The sequence below is a fragment of the Corvus hawaiiensis genome, chromosome 1, assembly GCF_020740725.1.
Source record: "Corvus hawaiiensis isolate bCorHaw1 chromosome 1, bCorHaw1.pri.cur, whole genome shotgun sequence".
Classification (NCBI taxonomy): Eukaryota; Metazoa; Chordata; class Aves; order Passeriformes; family Corvidae; genus Corvus; species Corvus hawaiiensis.
Window position 1 is genome coordinate 4,316,763 of NC_063213.1, and position 25,349 is coordinate 4,342,111.

Sequence of the window (25,349 nt, forward strand, 5' to 3'; positions counted from 1 at the left end):
TGGCACAGCAGGTTTCACTGTAGTGGCATCAGGGGGGGATTCTCAGCTCATCTCAGTGCCACAGCGAGATGCTCAGAGCTGCAGTGCTAGCAGGTTCCCACAGCCCATCAAGCTCCACAGCTCTGCTGTTTGTGACCTGATCTGTGTGTGCCACAGCCCCTAGTTCAGTCCCACCAACAGAGAATCACAGCATCATTTAGCTTGGAAAAGACCCCCGAGTCCATTGAGTCCAGCTGTAAAACACCAAACCAGGTGAGCAGCTGAAGCATGGTCACACACCTGAAACCTCAGCCCATGACAGGCAAACCCCTCTCTGCAGCTGCCCCTTTCCATCAGGGGTGTTTTCACTGTTTGATTTGCTTTCCACAAGGCAGCACTTATCATTCCAGCCTCACTCCAGTATTGCCCCTGCCAGCCAAGGGCTGGCCGTGGGGCTGGGAGTGCTCAGCAGCCCTGAGCAACAGGCCTGGCAAGTCTGAAACGTTCCCTACACAACTTTCACTTGACAGGCTACAAAAATTATTGTAGGTGACGGAAATGGCCGTGAGGTTTAGGAGCCAGGCCAGGTTTATTCAAACAGGAAAGAGGAAAAGGGAAACATTGTTAGCAGGCAGGAAAATATGCACCAGCTTTCCAGTGCTTGGCTCTCACTCCACACAGAAAAGCAGAGTGTGTGTGTTTGTGCAGAAGGCCATAATATTCAAACCCTCACCGCACAGAGGGAAGTCACAGCCATGTCTGACTGATAAGAAATGGTCCTCCAACTTTTGAGATACTCAGATTTCATCTGGGCAACACCCTGAGCAGTTTGAGTAAACTTTGTATGGCCCTACTATAGACAGAGGCTGGAACAGAGAGCTCTGAAGTTCCCTGCAACATCAGTCCTTTGTGAGTTTGTGACATTTTCAGGATACAATCAGCCCCACAAGAAGCTTCCTCTGGGAAGATCCTGGTGAGAACCTCTGCACCCCAGGTCAAATCCAACTGCTTTGGGGTAAAGAGCACTTCCAAAGCTCTACCTCTGCAAATCTGGCAGCCAGCCCCAAAGAACTCACGTGGCTGATGTTGTTTTACAGGGAATTTCTGTCTCCAAACAACAGAAGAAGAATAACACCTCGTGTATCTGCTTAGTGGGAGCAGGCTTGGGTGCCCCAGGCAGGTCTGGGCACAGGGCAGCAGTCTTGACATGGAACAGAAAAGGGTTCCTGCTCATGGGAGCACAGCTTGGAGGAAACCCCCTCACCATTGTTTTCGATGACTTTGGTCTGCTTCTTGTTGTTGTCCTGCTGGACACCGTGGATCTCTATCGTTACCTTGGGATCCACAATGGAGTTTTTGCTCTTGTTCACCTTTGGCAGCTGCTGACCAGAGATTATCTGTGGAGGAAACACAGGAAGAGGTCAGGACATCACTAGGAGAGGGGGCTCCCTGGAAAATTCCCTCTCGTTCCCCAGGAGTGCAAGATCTGCTGTGAGAGGCTGGTGCTGTCATTTCAGAGCCAGTGCTGTGACATCCTTCACAGGAAGCTGTCATGAGCTAAAGCACCTAAGGAACCCAGCTCCAGCCCAGTTGTCTGGGACAGACAACTTTTCTGACTGTCCCCACAGTGATCAGCTGGCACTTGGGAACACCAGAGGTGACTGCTGACTGCATGTCTGCCTGCACGGTTCTGGAACGACAGCGAATATTGTCATTAACCTATTGCCCAACATTAAACATGTGAGTAGATCCCTGGAGAATCCAAGTCCATGAGAGCCCCCAGATGTGGGAAATCAGCAGGGTTAGGACAACATTGCAAAAAAGGATCAGAAGAAGGAGAAGGTAGAACATGCCCCCCCCCCCAAAAGTGGATGTTACTGAGATGTTTTCTGATTTCTATTCTTACTTTAAGCAGGAGCCTCTTCTTTGTCCCCCATGTTCCTTCTGTGATGGATTTTGGATTGAATTTGGTTTGCTCATCCCGGAGGAATTCCGGCTTTAAGACATACCCAGAAAACCCATTGTCCTGGAACCGACCCTGGTACACATCCATTTCTGTGCCTGCTGTCTGGAAATTTAGGGCAACTGCAACATAAATAAATAACTTCAGTCACTCAGATAAATCAATAGGAATCTTTTCATGCTAATTCTGTTCCATGAAACTGCACTTCATGGACATAAACATTGGCTTTTTCACGCTTCAAAGAGCAGTGGTAAACTCTGACCCTCACAGCCTGCTAGCCCTGAGGATTTCTTGCATTCAGAGATGACAGAGACAGGAGGAACCATTACAGCCATCCTGCCCTCCCCAGGATCAAAAATTGTCCTACATGGAATTTATGCCACCTAGAGCAACTGCATCTTTCAGATAAATCTCTTCATTTCTCCACTGAAGGAGTTCTCTCCTGCTGTGAAGCCAGCAAATCCCTCTCAGATAACTTCTCTGGTTATTTAGCCTCATTATAAAACCTCCTTTCCAGCCCAGATCTGCTTGTTTTCATTTGACATCCCGAGGGGCATCGATGCCTCTGTTTGGACTAGAGAGCTCCTCACTGTCTGAACTCCTCAGGTGGCAGCACAGAAGCTGTGATCAAATCACCTTTTTATTGTCTGCTGCCCAAAATAGATCAAGCCTCACTGGTGTCCTAACACCAGGCACATTCCTTGTATTCTTCCCAATTTGTCAATACCTTTTTTAAAGGCATTGATGTAAAACCTGGAACACTCTCTGTGAACAGCCTCACTGACACCACACAGGGAGTGCATGTGGGCCCCAGCAGCTCCTCAGTGCTCCCTTGATTTCCTCAAGGATGATTTTAACATCTTTAGCAAAATCTAAGACATCTCTTAAGACACAAAAATTTATCCTGGTCCTGGGTCCTTCACACCCTGTCATATTTGAAGGGTGAAAGCATTTTAAGGCACTCCCCTACTTTTCCACCTGCAGCAAGACTTTGATAACTGCAGTACACTGGTTTTACTGGGAGCTGCAAGTACTCAGGGCTTCTGAAAAATCTTATTTTGGGTGTCCAAATACTGAATTCTGGTCAGATAAGGCATGCAGGTCTGCCCTTACTGTACCCCAAGGGAACTGATGGTGCCTCCCAAGGACTGTCCAGAGGCCAGGCAGGGCAAGGCGTGCTACCTGCAGGACCCACGGAGTTCATGCTCCCTCCCCATTTGTTAAATGGCAGTAACTCTGCTGACAGTGAAATTGCAGGGATTTGCACATTAATGTGCAGAAGAGCCTCTCCTAGTGGATTTGTGGTGAGCCAGAAGATGGTCTATGGAAAGTCACCGGGCATTGTTTGGAAAGCTGGTTTCTCCCAGCGACTGCTGAGCCTCCAGCTGCAAAGGGCTTGAGATTCTGCCTCAGCTGAAGCCCCTCCACAGCCAGGTCATGGGTGACCCAGACAGGTGAGCCCCTCCAGCCTCCCAGAGACACCCACCGATCTGGCAGCCGACGTTCCACAAGTCCACAGGGCTGTAGTTGGAAGAATCCGTCCTCCAGCCTGCAGGGTAGATACGGCTCAGGTGCCTGATGTTGTGATGAATAAAACTGGTTCCTACAGAGAGAGAAAAAACCAGAAGAAAATGGCCCTTTCAGTGATGGGGCTACTTCTATCTCTTCTTGCTGCTGCTGTGTGTTCCCCTCTGCCTGGCAAGTCTGGCTGAATGGGAACCACCTGCAAAAACGCCCTTCTTGGTAACAGCCCTGAGGATATTAAGTTCTTCCCACTGTTTCTCAGTAACATGCATGACCAAAGAGATCATAACCCATGTCTTTGGGATGCCTTTTCCACCAGCAGCTGTCTGTTTTTGGGGAACAGGGACAGAGGAGGGCAGAACACACGCACCAGACTCCTGGGCCAGTTTCAGAGCTTTGCTCTCTGAGAACGATGACATCTCGTAGAAAGCCCGAGGATGGTTTGGGTCATCAAAGCCTTCAAAATGGACACTCTTGCAGTAGACAACTGTGTCTGACAGCTCCTTGGCCAGCTTCAAGGTGTCACTCTAGAAACAGGAGAGCAAGAGGTTTGTGGGGAGTTTTTGCTGTCGTGCTCAGAAGTGGTAATTGTGTTTTCTCTATAGGACCCTTGGGGCTTCTCTTCTCCACCTTTTCACATGGAAAGGATGCACACTCTCAACACTCAGTGGCTGCTGGTGTGCCCTCTGTGTCACCCTGTGCAGGAAAGGGTGGGAAAGAATTCCCCCTCTGTTGGTAGGATGCCCTTCCCACTGCTCTCTGCAGGGTCACTTGTATTTCAGCACCCATGTCTGTCTCCAGGCGCTAAACCTTGTAACACAGCCTTAGCAATGACTCTTCCATACTGTCCTGGTCCCAGGCATGCAGACTTGGAAATAAAGGGAACAGAAGGATGTTTTAGCCTTCCCAGAGCTTGGGCTTTTCCCCTTTGAACTAGGGAGTTCTCACAATGCTTTGATGACCCCAACTCCACAGCCACATTCACTGGTGCAAGTGAGAGTCCCCAGCTCCCACCAGGGGCAAGAAAATAAAATGACAGATGTCAAAATAATGTACATGTTATTGACTAGAGATCAGAGAGATAAGTAAGACCCTCAAAGAGCGAGCAAATCATCACAGAGAAACACAGATTAGACCAGGTCCAGAGGCAACACCAATCAGTTTTGCCATCGGTGGGGCTGAATGTGTCTGTGTCACCTATGAACCCACTCTGTGAGGGATATGGGCTTCACAAGGACCTGACCTCTGGAAAAATCCATTTCCTCACATGATGGGGCAGACAACTGTGTAAAGGCCAGCCTCTTCCTCCCAGAAATCATCATACAAATTGCTTTAGTAACTGACCACCCCTTCCCCACGGATCTTCCCTCCCTCCCTCCTCCAGGTCAGAAACAAACAGCCAGTGAGAGTGCAGGTGTATCCCAAAATGAGACTGGAAAAGCCAAAGTCATGACTGTCCCATGACAAAGAGATTTCTGGAAATAAGACAGAGATTGAACATGTGCCCTTCCACTGCTTCTCTAAATGCTACATGGTCTGTCCCCACTGCAGTCTCATTTTAAAAAAGAAGCCAACCTTTGTGCTTGACTGGCTCTGTAAGGTCTCTGTTTGTGCTTGGGACAGAGATCATTAAGCTGAGCAAGCACCAGGATCCTCAGCCCCAGCAATTTCAACAATTCACCCTTCTACATCCCCAGCTGAGTAGCTGAAACCACACTGAGACCTGTCTTGGCTGGGAACACATGAAAAATTGTATTTCAACTGATTTTCTTTTTTTGTTTCTTTAGGTGTGGTACAAAACCCACCTAAAAAGAGATTTCTCAGTGGTTACTTCTTTCACTTACCTTCCCCTTCTGCTCTACCTTGGTCTTCACAGATTCATCTTCAATTTCAGCTGCTTCATCTTCATCAGAGACATCCTCAGCCTCCAGGTTGTTGTTCCCATTTATGGGATCCTCCTGCCTGCTCAGCTTCTTGCCTTTCACCAGGATCTTCCCTTTCAATTGCTGCACAAGGAAAAGTGGACAAAATATCTGGTGGTTAGAAAAAACTCTGGCCCACCCTGAAAAGGTCCCTCACTGCAACCAGGGCTTTTACAGTTGCATCAGTGACTCATTATTATCCATAGATACAGGTAAAAATAAGTCTGTTTTTACACTGAGGCCCTGCCCTGCCTCTGCCCAGCCTCTGAGACCACAATCATGAGTGTGAAAACCCCAGAGAGCCCAGTGATTCCCCTCTGCTATAGAGCTGACCACCCCTCAACCAGACAACTTAAACAGCTGTGCTGTTAAAGACAATTAAAATACACCTTTTTTTTTTCAAGACTGAAATATTGCTCAGCAAACAAGGCTGAGCCTGGAGGTCAGGGCTGCTGGAAGAAATTTGTGGCACCACTTTTGCCTCTCTGTGTGGCCTGTTGTTTAATCCACCCCTTGCTCTGCAGTGTGTGGTTATAAACCCATGCACAACTCAGGAAACTGTGTGAGATCCAAGCAGGGGCTGAGGCAGCGCAGCCTCTGCTCCACAAACATTTTCATGGGTACGGAAGTCCAATAAGTTCTGGACAGGTGCTTTGTGCACAGCAGACATGGAATTTTAATACGTGAGGGATTTTGCAGGTGAAGCCCGAGGGTGCTGACAGCCTCAGGAGGAGTTCCCAGACCCTTTCAAAGCTACATCCTCTTCTGGGAACAGCTTCTCCTGCCACTGCTCCAGTGGTACAACACTGACCACAACCAGCAGCACACGCCAGGGTATCACAGCTGGGAGCAGAGGGAGTCCAGGGAGCACATTCCTTGTGCTGAATCAATTCTCTCCAGCCTCTTTCAAGATTCACATAAAAACCCTCATCACTGATGTATCCTTTGTGCAAGCCCTGGCTGTGGGAGGAAGGCTGGAGCCTGGAGAGGGATGACTTAGAGCCCAAACAAGGCAGCAGCAATGCTTGGGACAGGGAGAAGTATTGAGAAAGGTGGCTGGGGGCAATCTCCAGGTGTGTGGGTTATGCCTTAAAATCAAGAGCACCACTAGACCTGGCAGCTTCGAGGAACAGGAGATTTGCTGCCACCTGGATGTGTTTGGTACTCCTGGCTTTGGAAGGCACAAGATATTCCAGAAAAATTCCATCTTGGAATTAGCCAGTACAACCCCTCAGCCTGTGTAGCACGTTCCCCTTTCCTTAGCAACACCCTATATTTGCCTTTTCTGCAACAGCAAAAGCAACAAAACCCCACCACATTCAAATGACAGGACTGTGGAAAACCAAGACTCTTTTATAAAACAACACAGGCATTTTCAAAGAACATGATTCCCCCTTTGTGGGTTCAAGCAAATTGCATCACGTCTTTACAGAGACCAGCCCCACTCCTCACCACCTGGCAAAGCTGTGGGTGAAGCTGGGTTTGAGCAGAAATCTGACACTGGCACCTGAGGCAGCAGCCAAGAGCATTTTTATTCAGCTACCACAAATAAGCTGCTTACACTGAGGCACTTTCCCTGTCACTCAAAACCTACACTCAAAGGAGCAGTCAGAGCATAGCAATACCCTCCTCCCCATCCCCAGACCATCCTCCCAGCCCTCAGCCCTCCTCCAGGCACAGCTCTGCTCTGTTTCTTCACATTCATGGCTGGGAGATTTTCAGAGCCTCACTTCAGTCTGCTGCTCTCATGTCCCTTCCCACCCTCCTGCATCAACACCCAGCTCTACACTGTTCTTCCACCACAAAATCCAGTCCTGTGTGAGCTTTTAGGCTCTGCTCAACACTTGGGAAGGACAAGCCTGGAAGGATTGCACTGGAGACAGCGAGGAGAGGCTGAGAGCAGCCCCTCTTGTCCCTTGCAGGCTGCAAATACGATCCTGGTATTTAATATATTATCTGCCTTTGCTTTCTAATGCCCCAAAAGAAATGTTATTGCCACAAGTCAGCAGTGGAGAACTAAGGATAAGGTATTTGGGGCAGTCCCCTTCATTCTTAATTGCCAGCAGGTAATTAAGCTTTTTAAGCTTCTCCCATTCAGCCTGCACAGCAAGTGGGAGGTGCAATTTCTGGCACAGACCAATCCTACATGGCTGAAGAACATCATGAGGAAAGGCACAGCAACACAGCCTCCACTGTGTCTCCTCACCACAGCCCACTCCAGGGGTGCCAGCAGCAGGTCCTCAGTGCTGCTGTTATCCTGTCTAGCCTGTGGTTCCTCTGGGAAACCTTGGATATGGGGCAGAAGCACCCCATGGACACAGGGACACCGCTCCTATGTGTACAAGGGAGAGCAGCCCACGTGCCACCTAACTCAGAGGAGATCCATTTGATAATTTGTCCACAACAAGGAGTGAGACTCACCCCAAAGCGAGGCATTTTCATCCCCATTTCCTGCAAAAGGTGCTATCCTATAGTAGCATTGCAGTGAATCCCCTCTGCACAGGAAGCAAAGTTCTAAATCTGAGAGTTTATCTTCTTTATCGAGGTTTTAAATAAGCTGATATAGACAGACACAAACACACATGTGCCCTTGCTCCATCTCACTTGGTTCCCTTTCATGTGATACTAAGTATTTCTAGCCTGAGGCAAAAGACACTCACCTCATCAGTTCAGCTCTGTTGAGCAGATCCCTTGTCTTAGGAGGAAGCAAAAGCTGAAATACTCAATAAATATTCTCCAAGTAGACCATAAAGCCATTCCAACTGTCTGTGGCATGCCCAGGGTGGACTACAACCTCAGGAAAGGCTACAAGGACACTGGACTGCCCTGAGAATACACAGTGGAACGGCTGCTGGAACAGAGGCAACTCTTGCCCTTCTTCACATGCCCTATAAATAGCATTCCTTAGTCCCCAGAAATGGAGCTCCCCTGCTCTCCCACCTTTTCCACTGCACACTGAACAAGCTCAGCTCTGCAGGTGAAATGGTTCTGACACACTGGGACATGGAAACCATCTTAAAGGAAAGCACTGTTTTGATCAGAAGCAGCAGAGCTATAATGAGCAGAGGATTTTAGAAGATCTGCATACACAGGTAGGTAAACAGGTAGGTTTATCCTACCTGAAAGCTTCCTGCCCCTAAGAGCAACCCAAGAGCCACGGCAAGGTCTGAATTCCAGTTTTCATCTCAGTGGGAATGGAAGATTTGTAAAGTGATCCACCTCAACAAACTTTCTGTGGCTTCAACACCTCCTTTAGAGTCAACAGAGAGAACCAAACACTCCCAGGGTGTGATTCTTCCTCTGTTTGCACAAACACTGAGGAGGAGGTGGACCACACCTCCAGCTCCTCTGACTTTCTCCAAAGGAGCCCTAAGTGAAGTGCTCAGGAACATGGATACACAGGGTCTGAGCACTGCCACCTGACATCCCACTCTCAGGATGAGGATATCCATCTCTCCAGGCTTCTGAGAAGCTGTGAGGAATAACACGTTCACATTCACGAGGAGATGCGCAGATCTGTTCCACTAATTGACATCACATCTGTGCACGTCCTTCAGCTGCAAACTGAGGTGTTGCACCAGCAATGAGTGGCACCAGGAAAGGGAAAGAAACACATTACTGAAGAAGGTTTTGGAGGATTGAAGGAAACTCAGCTCAAGAACTTCACTCAAGAAGAAGGGGCCCTGGCAGACCCCTGTGCAGATCAGGGATGGGGCAGAAGGGCAACAACCCACCAGCAGCAGAGACTGGATCAGCTCTGTCCTACAACCCTCATGCTGCCTGGAGCTTTCATGTGGCTTTTGGCCTTCCATCCTACAGGCTTTAATTCACTATTGGGACCTAAAGACAGCATCTTGGGGGAGATATTTAGATAATCTGTGTAGCCCAATAGTGTTCCTGAATGGAGCCTATTAAATCAGATGTCTGCCCCAGGCTGTGGTATAAATCGTTAGCACAAATCCAAACTGTGTCAATCTTCCTTTAATTACTGACGTTGCCCTGCTGACACAACCGGCAGCAATCCTTCAACTGCTTGTGTTTACAGCCTTCAGCTTTTTGCTCAGTGGCAGATCCCACCCTTTTCCTGATATTAAAAATACCTTGTTGTCCCAGGTTTCTTCATGTCAACGTCACAAGGGAGTGGAAAAGCCAAGAGGTTCCTGGTTTGTTTTTCCCTCATGTTTCAGTTTCAATGTATTTTACACCCAAAAAAAGTCATCATTTCAGCCCTTTGCACTGTCCTACTTCACATTAGCAGGAAGGCAGAGGAAAGGTACCAGAAGGAAAAGGATAGGTGTTGAAACACTGGAAATTTTTCTCTGTTTAAACTAAATGGATCAATCCTTCCAATGGAGCAGATCAGCCCAAACCCATTCCCTAGGGTAGATCTGGGCACTGTGTTCAGCTGGGGCCATGTGTCTGTTTGGGCAATCAGAGCAGGAGGTTCGATGAGCACAACCATGGAAAAAACATCTTTGGGAAGTTGGGGTCATCCCTTCACACTCACAAATCACACATTGCTTTGCTTGGTGTTTCTCCTTTCTTTCATCATATCATTGCCATCAGCTGAAAAGCCATCAGCACTTCTCCTGATCCTGCACCAGGATAAACACCAAGTCAGGAGAGGGCACTGAAGACATATTTTTCCTACTCAGTAAGAGCCTGCAAAGACTGATCTCCATGCTGGGAGTGTCGTCACTCTGGGAGAGTCACGTCTCCTAAGGGAGGCACCTTGTCTATGCCAGAGCCAAGGTCCTGCTGAAGCAGCAGCAGTAAAGATTACAATTCACCCTAATTTATTTCTCCGGTGCTTAGGGACCAGCCCAGAGCAGCTTCCCTCTGTGCTAGGCATTGTATCAAACAAGGCACGACACTCCCAAACAAAAGGGGAAAGTTGGAAAGGGAAAGGAGATAAAGGAAGAGGAAGAGCAAATATAGAGGGTATTTTAGGTGCATCGTTTTCCTCTCCTTTCTCCCCTGCTGACTGCCAGCTTGATCTCATCCACAAACTCCTTCCAGCTCTGACTAGGCACGTTCATCCAATTTTTGGCATTTCTTTAGCAAAGACATGCAATTTAAAGGGAACTGCAGCTATCCACACAGGAGCCATTCCCAGTGGCTACCCCAGGACACTCTCAGTGGGAGGACACTTTGTGTTTAATATACCTTCAGGCTACTTGCAATGGTTTTCCCCTTGAGTTTTGAGCTTTGCACTCAGCAAAAAGAAAAACTTCTATCTTGTCCCACCCTCAGAAGGCAGAAAGTGCTGGAGGGGCCTTGCTTACCTCTGGGGAGGGGAACTGGGATTTGTTTCCATCGACTGGGGCAACCAAGAGCATGTCCTGCAGGATGGTGGTCATGTGCTGAGCCATGACCTTCTGCTGGTCCACGCTGCAGTGGTTCTCCAGGGAGATGATGACGGGGTATGGTGAGGTCTGGAACAAGAGAGCAACACACACCATCAGTGAACTCTGCAGTTTCACCAGTCTGAAGCAATTGGTATGAACCCCAGTGCTGTTTTCTCTGGGAACGAGTGTGTCAAGAGTAGGGTCTGATACTCTCCTAAAGCAAGGATTTGTTAAAAATGGACAAATTTAACTGTGCAGTAGTTACTCAGATCTGTGCTGATGCCTTCCAGAGATGATGATCCAATTGAGAGGGCACCAGGATGGGTCAGGATGCCTCTCACAGACTTTCTGGGGCACTCCCTGTGCCTCCATTCTCCACTTGCACTGCGGGTCAGAGCACCTTCCTACCCACCTTCAGAGGAAGGACTGGGAAGGGGGCTTTGAAATCACAGGGTTTGGTCAAACCCTTAAGTGATATCAATCCTTCCTCCATTCCTTCATAGGCCTGATCTGGTTCCCTGTGCCCCCCAGGTCATTTTGTGTGCTGAAGGCATTGCCATTATTGTCATTGTCACTTCTTTGTGGCCCGAAAGGAAACTTGACACCAGCTCCCAAGTGCACTGAAGGAAAACAGCACAAAGTCCAGTGAGTCCAGACAGACCTAAGGTTTTCTGAAGGCTGCTGCCATACAAGACTCCCGACCTGCTCATTCCTTTTAAATCAGTATAGAAATAGTCCTTCACACCCAAAGCATGCACATGGGTTCCTCTAAACTAGAAACGAATCCTGAGACATCAAAGCCACATAAATCATGGGCTTGGCATTTTCCACCAAGTATGCTCAAGATACTGGGCATCAGTGTTGTTGCAGTGGGGTCCAGGATGCAGCTGTGCTGGCACAGGTTCAAACTCATCCTCAGATGGTGCTCTCCCTGTCCAGCAACACCCAGGAATGGATTTTTGCAGGAAGCAGAGCATGGATGCTTGGACAGAAGGACACATCTTGTCCCCACAAGAAATGCTAAGGTGAAGCCTTCATTGCTTCTGCTCCCTGCTGGGAGGGAAGAGATCTACTGTCAGTCCTGGGTTGTGCAACATGAGAAAGGGTCCCTGGTCCTTACTTTGAATGCATAGTTCTTGATGGCCTTAATGACATCGCTGAAGAGGATCTTGGAGGTGAGAGTGTAGCCATGATAAATGACAGGCTCTGAGTTGGGGCCATCCCAGCAATCCAGCTCCACACAGCGGCAGCCTTTGGTGAGGGCTCTGGAAACAAAGAAGGGACCTGGTTGGATTCTACACCTTCTGCTCCATCTCCAGCTGAGGGTCCATCAGCTGCCTGGGAAGACTGGTGGGAAGTTCAGGGAGCAAGGGAGAAGAAAGGAGCTTGGAAAAACAGGAAAGCAGGTAAAGGATGGGATCAGGTGAAATCAGCATCAGCAAAGAGAGCTCAAGGTTGAGCAAGGAAAGCACAGAAGGATCTGAGAAATAAGGTAGTGAAAGTCCAAGGCAGAATTATCCAAAGAATAAGACACAGTGAGTGCCAGATGAGAAAGGACACTCATGATTGTGCCCCAAGTCTTTCCCCAAAGATGGTGAAGAGAAGAGAAAATCAAGAGTGGCTGCAGTGGAAGAATGACAGTCAGCCTTAGAAGCCAGGTCACAAAGCTTGGATGATGTGATTTCTTCATCTAGATCTGACATTTACATGAGAGATGAGTCCTCAGAGCTGGGAGGGAGGGAGGGAGGCAGCTATGGGAACTCCACCACAGCTGGGGAGACTGCTGAGGGCCAGTTTCCCAAACCAAGTCTACAGATTGAATTTCCACGTGAAATTCCCACCTCTACATATCCATACTTCCATTTCAATTTATTTTCTAATGTAGATTCCCCACCCCATCTGCCTAGGAGCTGGTCTTCTCTCTTTTACAGTAATTCCCTAAACATTTCAGATTACACAACTCCTTTAACTCATTGCAATAGATTCACAGAATCACAGAATGGTTTGGGTTGGAAGGGACCTTAAAGATCATCCAGTTTCAACCCCCTGCCACGGGCAGGGACACCTTCCACTGGACCAGGTTGCTCAGAGCCCCATCCAACCTGGACTTGAACATTTCCAGGGATGGAGCATCGACAGCATCTCTGGGAAACCTGTTCCAGAATCATGGGATTTTTTTTTTACAAGCAAAACATACATCTATAATTTTAAGCCTCTGTTAGATGAATACAAAGTGCTACTGAGAAGTAACTTGTGCCAAATTTCACTCTCTATACTTTTGACCTTGTGACTCTAGACAGTCATTGCTCCTGAGAAAAGGTAAGTCACAAACAAAGACAGAATTGCAGTCCTTGACTGGCTCATAAGGAAACACTGTCTCACCTGATAAAAACAAGGAGTAATGTAAGGTGGGTGTGCAAGTTACTAAAAGGTCACTGCGTCCATCTGGCCATGAGACATCAGTCTCTGTTAAAGGCAGACATAGGCAACACCTAATGCTCTGTGCAGGGGTGCTCTGGGAATATCTGAGATGCTAAAAAGGGACCAGGTGTAAGTTACCTGATCACTCATCCTGCTCCATCAGCTCACACCCCATCTCTTTGTTTTGACTGCTCCAGCTAGGACTCTCCAAAATAAACCCCAGCATGGTTGTGGGGACAGTCCCTGCCACGGGCCTCTCCCAAAAGGCAGTACAGAGCATAAGCACCATGACACTATGCATCATTTTGGCTCCTTCCAATCCCTATACAGACCTGTAGCTCTATCCCAGGGATCTTTGCATCTTGTTGCACCCTCTCATGCCATGTTTCGGGGAATGCAACAACCCCTCAGCATCATGCTTTGAAAACACCATGCCAGAGGGCTGCAATCCAGCCTCCTTGTGGCTGCAGATATTTTATACTGCTTCCAAATGTAGTGATTATACATCTTACACTCAGGTGGTCAGATGAGACCCAGGTCAAAGAGATGCGAAAAGGAGGGCACAGCCAACCTGGTTTGGAAACAGCTCACCCTGGAAACATGGGCCAGCCTACTTTACCTGGTCTGGTGAGAGACTGCTTCTTGATCTCTTGCATCCATCAGCACAGACACTTACGTCTTCTGAAAGAAAGAGGTTAACCTCACAAACACACACAAACACAAACACACACACTCTTTACCTGATATAGGCCTCTGTGCTGCTTGGCCCTGTGATCTGGTCCTCCATGAGATAGGTGTTGTGTGAGGATGACACCAGGTAGTGACTGAGAGGTTGGGTCATGTCCTGGTAAACTTTCCTGTGGGAGGGGTTGAATATGTTCCCCTCATCCGACAGCAGGTACATCAGGAAACCATCCTTGGTCATGGCGTTGCCCCTCTTGGCTGCCAGGTAAACAGACAGAAAACCCCACACTGAAAATGCGACGCCACCAGGTCATGCCATCACCTTCACCATGGTGCCTCTGCTCTCCAGGGGATCTCAGAGGCAGAATGTGCTCCCCAGGCATTCAGTAATAGCAAAGACATCGATGTTCTCCAGACAAGGATGACACCTTCAGCTGCCTGAAAACGCTTTTAAAGCCCCTTTGCAAGTGTGGCTTTTTTGACACTTACTGTCCTTGATAACATCTTAAAAGTGTCAAAGACAGACCTTACCTCATCTTTCTCTGGAGATTTACAGCATAAAAATCTCTGTTTGAGCATTTCAATGTTTCTTTACGCTAACCCAGAGAAGCTGTCGGATGTCTAAACACAGCCAGATAAATCCTGTCTAGATTACCCAATGAAATACATGATTTGGAAAGAGGAAGTACAAAATTACTCCCCATTTTAAAGGAACGAGCTAGATCTCAGTCTAATCCTAAAGCCTGACAGTTGCAAAACCTTGTACTTCTCCTAAAGGAATACCAGGAGAGTGGAAAACCAGCCCATGATCCTGAGCTGGTTGCTTGAACGCATCCTCCAAGGCGCTCCAGACTGATGGTTCACCTACATTCTGAGCAGACAGACAGTTCTGGGACTGCCCTCCTAAACAGCTGTCACCTCCTTGGCCTCTACTCAGATATCTCATCACCAGATGGCTTTACAGGTGCCCACCATCAAGAACATCTGCCTCCACTCCAGCTTCTGGAGAGCACAAATATTGCTACACTCTCAACCTTGGAAAGCCACATGAGGTCTTGGCATTTGAATAACCCATCTGAGTCTTTCCCTCAGGATTTTCATCATCCTGTAGTCAAACCTGTATCAACCCCTCTCCTGCCAGTGCACCCAAAAAAAACTGAAGAGAGAGATTTCCCAGCCTCTCCTTGAGCAGCTAATGTTCCCCCAGGAGAGTCGTGTTGTAGAAGCAGCTGTGGGGAGAAAATAATACACAAGACTGCAGGAAAAAGCAGCAGCAACACAATTCATAATTCATCAAAAAAGCAAGATTTTGAAGCAAACCAGCCAGGGTTTTCAACCTACCTCTTTCATTGGGCTCATATCTCTGAATTAAGGCAGGGGCAGCAACAACAGCATCTTCTTCCTGCTGCATCTCATAGAGAAACCTCACCAAATTCTGGCAGGACATGAACCCTTCTGGGTCTGAGTACATTTGGAAGATGCTGTCTATTTCCTTCCTCTCTGTCAGTATCTTGTAAAATTCCTCTATCTCATCATCCTCCAGAGCCTCTGTTTTGGACTTGTCACAGTGCTGTAAACGTAGAGGGGAGAAGGAATGAAAACCTTCTTTCCTTCTGGCATAGGCCAGCCGTAATCTGCACCAGGGCTACACAACGTAGAACACAAAATAATTGCAAAGAGTTACTGGCCAGTGAGTGAGGAGCACTTGGTCAATGACAAAGGTTCTCTTTGACAAGGCCAATAGTCAAGAAACAGTTACAGTTATTTGTATTTATAGATTATCAGTGTGCTCAAAAGCACCACCCTTGGGTTCCATCACTTGGAGTGCTTCAGTCAGGACAGCTCAAAATAATCTAAGCACAGATCAAGGGTCAAAAGAAATGTAAGTCTTGATCTCAGGAGGAATAAAGGGAAGCAATTAACTCTCTTAAATGATAGAGAGTATAGCCAAAAATCCCGTAGGTAAAGTGAAAAAAAACCCTCCCCTTGACCTTAGTGGCTCACACCCCAAGAGGCCATCATGACTCACAGTGGTGCTGTTTGCAAAGACGGCATCAAAACCAAATTAAAACCCCCACAACTGCTAAACACGTGCATGTTTAGATATGAAAAAATCCACCTCTCCATGGAAATCTTCCATTCTCATCCAACACCTGCCAAGTAACAAAATCCCCCCAGATTTCCAATCAGATATAATCTTCTCAAGGAACTGGAATTCAGATTCTCCAACTTCCTCTGGGGTTTGAACTTTTCCAGTAGATACCATCTCTGAGAGAGCACCACAGCCAAGGACTTGATTGACCATGAAAGATTTGGAGCTTGAGATATGCATGTTAATGTCTCCCTACAGGACAGCAGCTTTTCCAATAACAAGTTTTTCCAGCTTATTTAAAATACTCCCAGGTTCTATTTTTCATCAGAAACTTTTTTTTTTTCCTGTGGCAAATCCTGATACTAAATTTGTTGTTTGTTCCAAGCAGAATTCTTCAACTTGTCAAACCAGAGGAATTAAATTGCTTTCCGTCTTTGATCCCCTGTGACAGATAGAGCTGTTTTCCTGGCTTTTATGATGAAAATGCATGTCTTAGTTTAACCAGTCACCACACTAATCTCAACCTAGCTATGCCAATGATCTCAGTGATGGCCTCGGTGGCTTTGGCAGTGCCCCAAGATGATAATGAGGGACTTTCATCCCCTGCAAATCCTTTACTATTTATTTATGGAGCACATATAAAACCAAAGAACATTATCATGACACCCAGCATTTCACAAACTGAAGTGACAGAAAAAAAAGAGTTCAACTTGTTCTGACTTCAGAATCTGCTGGGTAGAAGCTATGGGCTCAAATCAGGGATGGGACAACCTGTGACATGCTCAGTACTAAAAACACCTCCAAATCAGGTTTAAGAATCCAGGAACTGCCTTTTCCTTGCTGCCTTCCATGTCTATGATCCTGTTCTGTGGCTCTGGGAGATCCCTCAAACTAAGCCTAGCATGATGCTTAGCAATTGCAAAAGGAATATAAAGAGGGACAGCAGCTGGTGGAGATGGCAGGGATCTCCTGAATTACAAATGTTCTTTTCTTTAAGACATGACAGGGAAAATGACAAGATACTTCTTCTAGAAAACTGGCATTTTAAGTGGTGTGCCTCGGGACATTTATTCATTAGTTGCCATTAAAGGCTGTGATGAAAACAGGGCAACAGCGCTGGCACCAAACTCCAGGACAGATCAGATGCACGGTATAAAATGGGTTCCTTCTGCTTTGACTACAAGAGGTCCAAATCAGAAAGAGACTCTCAACCCAAAATACCATGTTTGTATCACAAGCCATGGGTCCTGAATGACCCTCGGCCTGCCAGCAAAAACACCTTTCTGATGCACCAGAATGAATATTCAAGTTGAAATGAAGTGAGCAATGAGAGGAGCTTTGCATAACTTCCGGTTGCATTGCAAATGTTTTACTCAGGTGTCTCAAACCTAGATGTGGACACAGAGCCATGTGATGAAAGGCAAGAATAATGTGAGAAGGTGCCCTGCAGCCCCCTCTTGAGCCCTTCCTTCCTGTGACTAAATGAAGAAAAACTCACTGAGACTAAAAGATCACCCTTTAATAGGGTGTAATGCCCCAGTCCATCTAAGCTGAGGCAGGATGCAAACTGAAAATGTAATTGCTTTAGGAGCAAGACAGACCCTTCCTGGAGGCTAATCAGTGCTCGGAAGATCTGAATTAACCTCCAAAGAACCTCTCTTTCCAGTGGCTATAGAGGAAACTTAACAATTACTTGCCTAATGATGGTACTTCAACTAGCTCTCTGCATTTCGATGGGTTGAATCAAGGCTTAGCAATTACTTGGAGTCTTTATGCAAAAAGGATTCATTTAATCAAGTTTCCTCTCCTAGAGGTCCCTTGTAACTATTGTGACAGCAGAGGAGGTCCATTAAATGAGAGGAGACTGTGCCTCTAAAAAAATTCAAGTTAAAAAAAATTTAAAAAAAAAGCAAACCAAGGATGATTTTTTTCAGGTTGTTGTTGATGTGTGAAGATGTAGGAGTGATTCATCTCCTATATGTGAGATGCATCCTTTAGGATGAGGACATTCACACCCTGGTCCCTACTGGCTTCACCTGCACAGACTGCAAGGGAAGTGTTGGCAAGTGCTTCCAATGGAAACATACAACTCAATCAGTGGATTCCCAGCCTTATTTCCATTCCTCCAGGATCTTCCTGGGCAGGGAATAAAGGATGGGATACACCAGCCAGAGTGAGCAGTACAACTGGAATATTGTGCAAGCTGAAATTCTTTAAGATCTGCTGATGACCTTCCCTCCAATTCTTGCAGAGTTACCAGTGAGATGTATATAAAGCAAGGATTAGGAAACTTGGACCTCCTTTGGGGGAAAGCTGCCTGCTCACAGGGAGGAGCAGGAGAACTCCTGCCCAGTGCCCAAAACCACCCACGTGTTTACCACTAATCAGAAAAAAACATTTGTAAAACTGCACACCCATTAATTCAAATCCTGCTTGAGACAGGATGGAAGTTTGGAAATTATCCAGATGTTTTATCTCACCTCAGCAGGATGGATTCTCTAGAGAACAACCAAAACCTTAACAACTGAGAAATTTTCATCCCTTTCTTATCTTTTGATAGGCTCAGCCAGCAAGCTGAATCTTGAGAATTTAGGAGTGTACATCCCTGACCAGATTAAGTATGCCCTGGGAGTATTAAATCAATCAGACTAGTCCAGGCTTGGGTGCAATGTTACGTATTTATCATGAATCTGGAAAGGTTTTTCTCTTATTTTGCACTTCTTTTTTTGTTGTTTATACCTGTCACTTGGCACCCACCTCCTCTGGGAAGCTGAGGATCTGGTATCACAGTTGTAACCAAACAAATTTCAGCCAGACATAGGCATTGCCATACAGTTACGGCACACAAAACTTCTGAAACCCCTGGGTATTGAACTTTGCTTCCCTTTTGCTTGCATTATCCATGTTTGCATTTCATTTTCTTCATCGTGGCAAAATTAGGCATCAATTGTGAAGAAAGACCTTAACACACCCTCATCAAAAGCATTGTGCTGGCCTAACTTGGTGGGAATCGATTATTCTGAGCAATAAACTACTGAGCACCAAAACCTGAGCATCCTTCCTCGGTACAAGAAAAGAAGCCAGGAGTTCACTTTAGGTGGGATCTCCAACCCAAGCTGAAAGCCGTGGGAGACCTTGACCTCAGCCAACAGCAAACCCTTTTTCTGCTTGCTCCCATTACCTGGAAAATCTTCTTGGCATGGTAGTCATCGACCTCAATGTTCACTTCTTTCAGGAAGTCTTTGAGCTCTTTTAGGCTCATCTTGTTGTCTTTGTTTTTGTCAGCTTTCCGCAGGCAGGTGTGAATCCAGCTGCAGGGGGATGTAAGGAAATCTTTCCAGGTCAGTGCCTAGCCTAAACACCTAAATACCTTCTGCTGCACGTGGCGGGAGGGAAATCCTCTTCTAAAGGCTCTGAGCCAGCTCTCCAGCTGCTGTAAATCAGCGTGGGCCCACTGAGCAGCTGACACCACCTCACCTTCTGCTCCCACAGAGCACAGTGGTGCCTCGGCAGAAGGAAAATGAGCTGTGATACAACTGATCATGACCCGGGTGAAGCTTTTCACCATCTGGCCAAGGCTGGAGCAGCTCTCTGTACCCTGTAGGAGTTTCTGGCTGCGGCCAGAAACAGTTTGACTTCTCTTTTATGGCAGAAAGTACATTCTGCTCCAGATGGTGAAAAGGGGATAAAGGAAAGAATGAAAAGAGCTCCCAAGAGGAGCTCGGTAAATTGATTGTCATGGATTTGTTCAAAATTCAGTGTATCCCAGTGAATACTGAGCCCCAAAAGAAGCATCAATAGTAATTTTTGAACTCACCTTCAGCATATTTTTAGGCATTTCTACCTGTATATCCTAAGAACTTTGTTGTGAGCAGAATCAAACCAAACTTTGTGGGTTCTTGGCTTCCCCTGATGAAATGCACGGGGTCTGTTACTGGGTTGTAGTGTGACAATATTTCGTAAGAGCTTGAGTTTTAATCACTTTAGTATATCCATGGATCTGGAGTAACTGCTGTAAGAATGATCTTTTCAATGTGATTCCAGATAATTTGAGCTGGGTCTCCCAATTTCTTTCAGCCTCTTGGGAAAATCATGTTAGACAGCTGAGACACACTGCAGTTTTAAACACCAAAAAACCCCATGCTTCTTCCATCACGGAACTGACTGCCTAATTTGCTTTACTGTCAAATAAGAAAGGTCATCCAGAAAAATATCTACTTTTCAATAGGAAAAAAAAAATGATCAAAGTAAGAATTTGATCTCCAAGAATAACGTTCCATGTCACATAGGAAACAATGCTTCAAGCTCATTCCAGAAAAACTTTAAAAAAAAAATGCCCAATCTGAATGTTAATCAGTGTAAAGCTCAGGATTAGCAAATACCAGCTGAGGCATATAGTGCTGTAACATTTAAACTGGGCCTTTCAGAATGACCCCAAAAAAGGGCATTAACAGCCATAGGGGCTGCAGACATAACCCTGAAACTGTTCACCAGAGCTACCCCTGCACTGGAATAGTTCCTAGTGATGGAGATATGTATAAATTGTTAGTGAGTATTGTTTGTCTCATGGAAAGCTGAACTTTCTGACTTTAAAAATCTTGGCAGGTGCTAAGCAATGACCTCACCCTGCATCCGTCTTAGCCTGGTAATATTAATATTCCCCTTCTTTAGACATGGAAACCAAAATAAAGAGAGGCTGCATTTCCCAAGGACGCTCCAGAGCCCTGAACCAGGATCTGGCTTGGACTGATTCGTCCCAGAAAATCAAGTTTGAGTCATGAAGCTCCCAAGAGCAGAGCATGCTGTACTGGGAGCACACCACACCCACCCCAGGGTGCAGAACACCCCCTTCACCAGCTCTGCTCCAGAGAGGGTCTGCTCAGACTGTCACCCTGGTGCCACCCACTCACACCTGACCCTGCACCTCGGGTCCCCTTCCCAGCCTTCCCTAAAAACAACAGGCAGGAGGAACGCCCAAGTCTGGTGAGCCAAGAGGAAATGCAGTCTGCCACAGTCAGAGGTGAGCAGCAGGGGTGGACAAAACTACTCTTTTGTGCATAGAAACTACTAGTTTTGTGCTAATCACTGCAAAAAAACCACTTTTTTTTTAGGAGTCTGCATAATCTCCTCTGATAATGAGCCCCCAGAGGTCATGCATGTACCCACAGTCCTCTCTAGTGGGCAAAATGTGGGGCAGTAAATGCACCTCAAAAAGAGTATGCCCAGGTCCTGCCTGTGAATGGAGGATGCTTTTCTCTTAGATCCCTTCCCAGGAGGCTGAGAAATGCAGGAGGGAGATCAGAGAGCCCAGGAAGAGCCCAGGCACACACAGTGGGTCCTCTCGCTGCAAGGGCAAGCAGCAAAGAGGGAAAAAGGAGAGTACAGACAACTGAGGTCTCAGCCTGTTATTCCAGTAAATAGCAGTATTCTGGCCCCAAAATACCCAAACTCTCCATCCATCTGGATCCCCTCAGCTTTGGGATAGCTTAGAGGAGCTGGATGAACTAAGCACTTCAACTGGAAATCCTCTCATCTGGTACAAACACCATTTTTCACTCCTGGCTGTGGGTCTTCCTTTTACCTTATGCCCCACTGTGGGCCTGGGTGGACAAGGAAGGAGCTGCTCCCATTTCTGTATACATCCAGGGACAGCCTGCCTCCTGCCTCTTGTTTTCAAAGGATATGCCAGCTCCAGGGCTACCAGTTCTCTATTAGTTTCAGTCATCCCTCTTTGGTTTATGTCTGGCAGATATCCCATGAATGTGCTGCTCAGAGCAGAAATGCTGCAGAACTTCTGGTAAGTGCTTTCAGACCAGAAGAAAAGCTCACACATAAACCTCAGAACCGAAGCAGACGCTGCCACCCTGCTCAAATGAAAAGTCCTCTGTATTTTCTGGTCTAAAGTCTTCCCTGCACACATACCTGCAATATTTGCTAAACAACCTATGCCAGCTTGCTGCAAGGTTGAATCTGAGGCTTATTAAAACAGAACTCTGTGTATAAGAACATCAGAAAGGCTCATCAATCATGTGGGAGTTTTATCTGTGTAGGGATATAGGACTGGAAAAGTACTTAAGACACTGAACCAAGTCCCTTTCTACCACAGGCAACTCCATTGCATTCCAAACTGAATGAGCCCCATCTGAAACCAGCAGAGTTTTTACTTTCAATCTTTTTTTTTCAAAACCTTGCACATTCCTTACTTGTTTTGCAAGGCTTTGAGATGTTGAAAAAGATGCCCTGCCAGGCATTTCTCCAGTCATGGGGGACAGGCAGGGGACACAGCACTTCTCATCTCCTGACTCTTCCCCTTCTGTGCTCACAGATGCAGAGAACACTCCTGAGGTTTAAGGAAGATCTGAGCAAGCCCACGCTGCCAAGCAAACCCAGTGAAGGCAGACTAAATTTAAAATCCCAGGCTTTAATTAAACATCATCAAATTTCAAATGAGAAATCATGCTGTTCTGTAATTCCAGGTTACGTTAAATGGCCTGAGACAAGCCCAGATTGGAAGCCAGCACTGCACAGTAATTACTCTTCCAGAAATATGGTTTGCCTACCCACCCTATTTAGCTTCGATTCTGCTTTCCAAAGACAGAAAGGCACTTTTCCATGCTGGAAATTTACAGCCTTCTTCCCTTGCAAATGTCATTGTTATTTTTCCCCCCTTAACAATCTTGTCTCTTCTTATGGGCAAGTTTTTCAGCAACATATTTAACTTGATATGCTCCAGGGACAACTTTCTGCAGCCCAGATTTTCCCCTACACACTGTGGGGTGGCTGAGGAGTGACCTTACAGCCCAGAGCTTGAAAAACCATCCAAAAAAGACACTCATAGTGCAGGAGATAAACAGGACATCCCAGGCACTTCAGAACTAACGGAGTCTGATTCCTTTAAGTGAACAGCACTGAGGCTGTGAAAGTGCTTCTCAGACTTCAGAGAATCCACAGAAGAGTGAAAACTGATGAAAGCTCAGCATTTATGCACCATCTCCTTCTCCATCAGTACATTACGACCCAGCAGAGACCCCACATGGAGTGAAGACTTAACTGAGGGCAAGACTTCCTGGTGCCTGCTCAGACTCGAGCTCCAGCTCTGTGATTTTGCCCAGCTGAGGATTTTGCATCCCCCCTCTTCTCTGATGTTTGGTGTCAAACAAGCCATGAATCCCACCCAGCCCTCTCAGCTGAGAGTGCTATCAGCTTTCCTCTCTGATAGCTGAGTATCTACCTTTGGGAATCTTAAAGGAACTTAATATTTTACAACTTCTGTGGCTCTGTCAAATCAGGGTGAAATCAGCCAACAGGTTCAGATGTCATGGTCAGAGTCTCAGATACAGAGGGACTGAAGAAAATCCATCCAGAACTGCACCCACAGATATTCTCTCTTTTTAAACATGAAATCTCTGTTTGCAAAGCAACTTATTGAGTGAAATGCAGCCCCAGGGAAAATTCCCTGTGAATTCAGCAGAGCCAGGATTTCACCCAATAACCAACCCCTCTCCATTTCATAACAAATTCACCCTCCTTTCCTGCTCTGTGCCTTTTCCTTTCTGATCTCCGCATTGTCACCAGAGCAACTGCAGATTTTTTCAGGGCAAAACTTCCTCCCATGCTGAGGCAAATAAGGAGTAATTTCACTCAAGTCAGTGGAGCTACCCTGGAGTAAATTTGGCAGTGAGAAGAGGAGAATCAGTTCCCTCTCCTTGTATTACCAAGAAACACGGTAAACAGTACGGGCTTTTCATGCCTTGACAAGAAGTGCCTGTCCTGGAGTTTACTTCAATGCAAGTGAAACAGACCCCTGAAGAACACAAAAAAATAATGATTGTTTTATCTGGAGCTCCATGAAAGAGGCAATTCTTTGCTTAAGGAGCTACATTAAGCCTGACTCCACTCTTGCTGGTATCATTGTAAAACGGGGGGGGAAAAAGCATTGGAAACCAGGGAGCTTGCCTGGGTGCAGAGTGAAAATCCAGTGCCCGGGGCCAACAGGGAAAAAAGGAGGTTAGCCTACTGTCCCCACCCACAGGGAAAGACAAGTGCATCTTTGTCTGTGATTAATCACTTTATAAGGCAAAGGATACTGTTGGAGTTTCTGTTTCTGGTTCATGGAGTTGCTGTGGGCTATGATTTTCCCAAGGCCAGCGATCCAGTGGTTGGCATCATCCTCTGAACTCGCAATGAGGTCCAGGTTTTTCCGCTGGTCTTTGAAGATGATGGAAAAGCAGCGATACTCTGGGACATCCTTGGCGTATTTTTCCATACCTTCTGTTTTATGGCCTGACCTCACATCCCGAATATCTTCAATGGAGACTGTGGAAAGAAAGCAGAGCCTGCTGTCAGCAGGGGTTCCGTCAGCCTTATCTCTACTTGGTGAGAGATATTAAAAAATTACTCTTTCTCCTTTTCCTGAAACCTCTGGAGGGTTCCCTTCCCTTTCCCCCCTTCCCCAAGCTTTGGTACTAAAGAAAACTCAACTCAAAAGGACCAGAAAGAGCAAGAAATTTTAAAAAGAAAACCTCTTTCCTCATGTTCTTTACTTGACAAAGAAGCAGAATATGCCCTAGGTGCCATATTGTGATGTCCTGTTTATGAGACACAAATCACTGCCAAGAGTTTGGTTCCAAGCCCTTGGAGCATCCCTGACTTGAGCATCCGTCAACTCATCCCCCCTGAGAATGGGGAGAGTGGAGCTGTGCCTCCCTGTGAACATCACCCCACAGGAAAATCCTAGAACCACAGAATGGTTTGGGTTGGAAGGGACCATAAAGATCGTCCAGTCCCAACCCCCTGCCATGGGCAGGGAAACCTTCCACTGGATCAGGCTGCTCCGAGCCGTGTCCAGCCTGGCCTTGAACAATTGCAGGGATGAGAAGTCCACAGTCTCTCTGGGCAAAATAAGAGGTGACTTCAGTAAGAGGAGGGTAGGGAACAAAACTATCCTTCTTTAGATTGCAAAAAGAGTGAGAAGGCAAAATTTAAGAACCCATCTGTTCCTCTCAGTCAAACATGTGCAAATTAAGGAGGCAAAGACCAAAGCTTCAGAGCAGTCTGGTGTCACCCATACTCCATCCTAACCCCTGCCAAGGGCAGACTTTATCTTCTTTGCTGAAAGAAAGGAAAACACTGTTTTTAAGATCATCCTTCCCCATTTCCATCTCTGCTCTTCAGCTGGTGGAAATGAAGGCTGAAGTTGCTCCAAGTTTGCAAAATGCACACACAAGGCAATCCAGAAAGAGCAGTGTATTAAGAGACTTGTATTAAACAAATGTAAGTAACAGAATCAACCCTAAAATGCCCTTGAGAGCAATCAGTGCCCTCAAACTGGGCTGAAATCAGGCAAGCTCCCAGCAGCACCCACAGCCTCTGATTGTCTTTCAAGGGTCACTTCATGCATCTACGAAACACTGGCA

The 25,349-nt window shown here is 46.6% G+C and overlaps 1 protein-coding gene across 2 annotated transcripts in view; it reads right to left on the minus strand.

The window, feature by feature from the left end:
* PLCD1 (phospholipase C delta 1) overlaps nucleotides 1-25,349 on the minus strand; it is a 50,945-nt gene that overhangs the window by 2,653 nt on the left and 22,943 nt on the right. For both annotated transcript variants that reach the window (XM_048315133.1, XM_048315061.1), the window contains exons 3-13: nucleotides 24,021-24,249; nucleotides 19,115-19,244; nucleotides 15,183-15,411; nucleotides 13,898-14,099; nucleotides 11,857-12,001; nucleotides 10,674-10,823; nucleotides 5,311-5,472; nucleotides 3,837-3,993; nucleotides 3,429-3,545; nucleotides 1,886-2,064; nucleotides 1,244-1,376 (exon numbers count right to left, since the gene is read on the minus strand). In XM_048315133.1, the coding sequence (XP_048171090.1) occupies nucleotides 1,244-1,376; nucleotides 1,886-2,064; nucleotides 3,429-3,545; nucleotides 3,837-3,993; nucleotides 5,311-5,472; nucleotides 10,674-10,823; nucleotides 11,857-12,001; nucleotides 13,898-14,099; nucleotides 15,183-15,411; nucleotides 19,115-19,244; nucleotides 24,021-24,249 (1,833 nt within the window). The remainder of the gene's footprint in view (nucleotides 1-1,243; nucleotides 1,377-1,885; nucleotides 2,065-3,428; nucleotides 3,546-3,836; nucleotides 3,994-5,310; nucleotides 5,473-10,673; nucleotides 10,824-11,856; nucleotides 12,002-13,897; nucleotides 14,100-15,182; nucleotides 15,412-19,114; nucleotides 19,245-24,020; nucleotides 24,250-25,349) is intronic.